The sequence below is a fragment of the Histoplasma capsulatum genome, genomic scaffold (assembly GCF_000149585.1).
Source record: "Histoplasma capsulatum NAm1 scaffold_1 genomic scaffold, whole genome shotgun sequence".
NCBI classification, from domain to species: domain Eukaryota; kingdom Fungi; phylum Ascomycota; class Eurotiomycetes; order Onygenales; family Ajellomycetaceae; genus Histoplasma; species Histoplasma mississippiense.
The window spans coordinates 4908380-4912293 of record NW_001813982.1 but is presented as its reverse complement, the minus strand read 5'-3'; the positions used below and the strand labels follow the sequence as shown (position 1 = coordinate 4912293).

The following is a 3914-nucleotide window of genomic DNA, read 5'->3' as shown; positions in this document are numbered from 1 at the left end:
TCGGCCCAGCAATTATTCGCCGGCACGGACTCGTCACTCACCTGGACCACAACCCTCCCCTGGCTAGACGCAACACACGAATCTACCCATCGTCCTGAAGAGATTACAGACGCATGAGGATGCGTATATCGCATCATTGCATGCGCCACAGGTCAAGGCGATTATCCTGTCAAACCACGGCGGGCGGGAGATGGACACGGCGCCAACAGCGGTGCATACGATCATGGAGATTCGGAAACATTGTCCCGAGGTGTTTGGAAAGGTGGAGGTGTGGGTTGATGGCGGGATTAGGCGGGGCACAGATGTAGTGAAAGCATTGTGTCTGGGGGCACAGTGTGTTGGGGTTGGGAGGGCGCCGTTGTTCGGCCTTGGTGCCGGTGGCGTTGAGGGGGTTGAGCGAGTATTGGAGAGTATGTTTAACTATTCCCGTGTTCCTTCTTTTCATCCCTTTCCCTTTTCTATAGCACCAGTCTTGGTGCTTGTTTGAAGGACTTCAAGGCGTGCTAGGCGCAGTGCTAACGGGGATAATTCCCCTCGTGTAGTTCTCTCCACTGAAACGGCAACAGCCATGCGACTCCTGGGCGTCGAAAAGGTTGATGATCTAGGCATGCAGCACGTAAGTTCTCTGATCCACATTCGCTATAGCCTATATAGCAGATATATATCCTTCTCCCACCCTCGGAACCAAAGCTAACCCATTGCCTTCGAAACAACACAGATTAATGCCCGTGCCGTGGAGCAACAAATATATGATGGCCCAGTAGGACTGCACGCACTGGATCGCTTGGTTAAGCCTAAAATATAATTTCGAAATTCTAAACTTCTTGCTTTGTGTATCTACCTACATAGATATACTTGTGCTTGTGCTTGTGCTTGTGCTTGTATGTGTGTGCGTTTGATCCATCGGAATTTATGTGTCTCTTATGGCGCAAGCCAAGTTATGTTTCCAGTAAATACGCAGGAGTGCGAGTTCTACCAGTTGAAGAGTTTTTTTTTTTTTTCTGCCGCCCGAATGGCATTATTCATATATTTCATATCGCAAGAATTATCCTACTTGCCATCCCACTATTATTTCATTCCTGAGAGCTAAATTCGAGCTATCTGGTATCAATACCTGCCAGCACAATCCAATCCCAATTTCTAGATTCCTAGTACACAGTACACCAAAGATAGGACACTCCCAATCTACATTTAGAAACATTTGATCTTGGGTATTCAACCTCACCATGAAGGGTGCGGTTGGCTTCTCTGTGCGATTCAGATAACTAGTCAGTAGTCTATCTGCTCAAATCATTGCATGACGTCGTCTCAAGGTTACAGTTCGAGGAGTTTTCATCTAAAACTGCAAGCCAGGGAAGAGAGCCAATGTCATTTAATTTCAAGTGTCTATATTCATTTATCAACAAGAAAAGCTGAATACCAAGCCGGTGTGAATAGGGAGGGGCCGGGACCGAACCATAAGGAGACTGAGTGAACTGCGGCAAATTGAAAAGAACTCTTTTCCCAGTTCAATGAAGGACACACGGGCGACAATAAAAAAAAATAAAAAAAATAAAAATAAAAAATAAAAATAAAAAAAAATAACCAAGAGTACACCCCATATAGATGCCAGAAGGGGAAGGCATGAGAAAGAGAAGAGGTTGTGATGGAGGTGAATATATAGCGCTAAGTGGCAAATCCAGAGAATGGCAAGTAAAAAGAGTTAAACCCGTTTTCTGCGACGGTTAATAAGGCAGTGACCTTGAAGACGAAAATACAGAAAACTAAAATAGAATGAAATGAAACCAAAATCATATAAAATGCCGGCGCATCAAAATGACGTGGTTGAAACAAAATGCAAGGAAAAGAAGAGAAAGAAAGAAAGAAAGAAAGAAAGAAAGAAAGAAAGAAATAACAGCTTGATGAAACAAAATGAAATACAAAACAAAGACAAAATTCCAGATGAAAATATTATACACGTACTTATTCGTACACCACAGAGCAAAGGATTTGTTGGCAGAAACGACCGAAGAAAGCACATGCAGCGTACTTCAATTTCTTATTGAACGGAGTGGTTTGAAGCATGGGGAGGCCAATTTTTGCAGCGGACCGATCTTGAATCCATATCAGAGCTGAAATATGGCGCTAAAGCTTCCGATGCATCACAGAAGCAATGCTCCGTCGTTACTAAGGTAGAACCGGGGCCACAAAGTTCGTCCATGAACGGGCCTAGAAACCATTCGGAGGTGTAAGTGTTTAGTTAGCCCTCCACGCGCTGCATATATGTGCATTGCTCTCTTTGGTAGTTTCAACTTCAACGAACCTGTAAGACTAAGTGAATTCGGTCAACTATCCATGGCTTCGAAAAAATCCCGCCCGTCATTGGAGAATGAGTTTGGTCTTTAGCAGCGTATTTTCTCTTTCTCTTTCTTTCCTATTCTTGTTTATGATCTTTGTTGCCCAGGGGTTAGCTTTGTGGCTTGCCATTCCGCAAAGGGACACACGCCGTCTGTGTTGGCCTTGGCCGAGTTCAGGATTATCTTCGATGAAATCCAGGTGAGACTTTGGTATTTGGGGATGACTGTATCGCCACAAGCATTAATTGCTTTTCCCTTTCCTCTGCAAGTCTGCGGCTGCGACGAAGAGAGTTGCCGGTCGCAAGAGGGAGCTGTGGGTTAGAAGACAATTTCTTCTTTCGTCTATTTCGAAGCGAAACGCCTCTTTGTATTGGAAGCTTGTCAGTTTCTGCATCCCCATCTTTGTTTGCACCTACGGTAGCTGCTTTTGACTTTGGTCTGGCTACCCTTGATGCGGCGGCCTCGGGGATTTGCAGCTCTTCAGTGGCTGCTTTTGATGTTACTGCATGTGTAGCGTAAGCAGAGGTATTCCTCGTTTGATTACCGTTTCTTTGCTGCTTTGAAAGTCGTTTCCCATGCGAAGTGACTTGGCGAGAAACCTCGTCAATATCTTTAACATCCCTCCGCCCCTCTGCTGCCATTGTAGTTGCGATTCGTTGCTGCCTGGTCATTCTTGACGTAGGAGGGTTGGGATTACGTGACATTTTGGCGGCCGCTTCTGTTGCTGCAGCTGCAGCTACCGACTCAGATATTTTGGAACGAGAGAGGGTGCCCTGACGGCCATTACCTCTCGGCCGTTTTGATTGCTGTGCTTCGTTAGTAATGTCATGGCTGCGCTTGCGGCCTTTCCTCCCTTGAGACGTGGTGGCTACAGGTGCCTGACGATTTAAGGCCGTGTGATTCTCCGTATGCTTGTCCTTCTGATCTCCGTGGCCTTTTCCCGCGTTTAGATAGTCGGTTTGCTTGGGCTTCGGCTTTCCATTGATAGATTCTTCGTTCAAGGCGTCCGTCCGCGTTTCGACTTGCTCCATCTCATGTTCGATGATAAGGAGTTGGTCTAGTATCCATCGTAGCAATATAGCATGACGTTGTGAATTCTTTTTGGACCTTCGAGTCTTGATTGTGTCTCGAACGAAGTCGCTGATGAGTTCATATCGGCGTTTCATGGAATCATGGTCCTTCTCCGCCACATCTAGTTTAGATTGAGCTTCCTGCAGTCGTCGATCATTCTCTTTGATGGAATGGCTGGGGTCTTCTGAGTCGAAGACGGCTTTTTGAGCCAACACGGCAGATTTCGCAGTTTCCACAGCCCTCTGAGATAACTCCAATTCGTTAACCCTTTGTAGTAGATGTTCATATTCATATACAGATTCCTGTGTCTCGAAGTGAGTCAATACATTGCTGTCAACGACCTCCTTCCACTTACTGTCTAGCCATTCTTGTTGGCGGCTCGAAAGGGCGTATCGATCGAACCACCAATACTCATAGCCAAGATATTCAATCCATGTAGTCAAGTTGTCTTGTCTAGTCGGATCACTGGTCGAGCTGGAAGGTGCGAGTGAAGCCATGCCTCACGGA

The 3914-nt window shown here is 46.0% G+C and overlaps 2 protein-coding genes across 2 annotated transcripts in view; one reads left to right on the top strand and one right to left on the bottom strand.

The window, feature by feature from the left end:
• The window catches only part of HCAG_01383 (predicted protein), a gene marked incomplete at both ends in the record, with an annotated part of 1890 nt that extends 1085 nt beyond the window's left edge, over positions 1-805 (top strand). The window contains 3 exons of the mRNA XM_001544286.1: positions 68-410; positions 543-616; positions 719-805. Coding sequence (XP_001544336.1) covers positions 68-410; positions 543-616; positions 719-805 — 504 coding nt within the window. The remainder of the gene's footprint in view (positions 1-67; positions 411-542; positions 617-718) is intronic.
• Positions 806-2038: 1233 nt separating this feature from the next.
• The window catches only part of HCAG_01382 (predicted protein), a gene marked incomplete at both ends in the record, with an annotated part of 2836 nt that continues 960 nt past the window's right edge, over positions 2039-3914 (bottom strand). Inside the window, 3 exons of the mRNA XM_001544285.1 lie at positions 2039-2208; positions 2484-2541; positions 2753-3881. Coding sequence (XP_001544335.1) covers positions 2039-2208; positions 2484-2541; positions 2753-3881 — 1357 coding nt within the window. The remainder of the gene's footprint in view (positions 2209-2483; positions 2542-2752; positions 3882-3914) is intronic.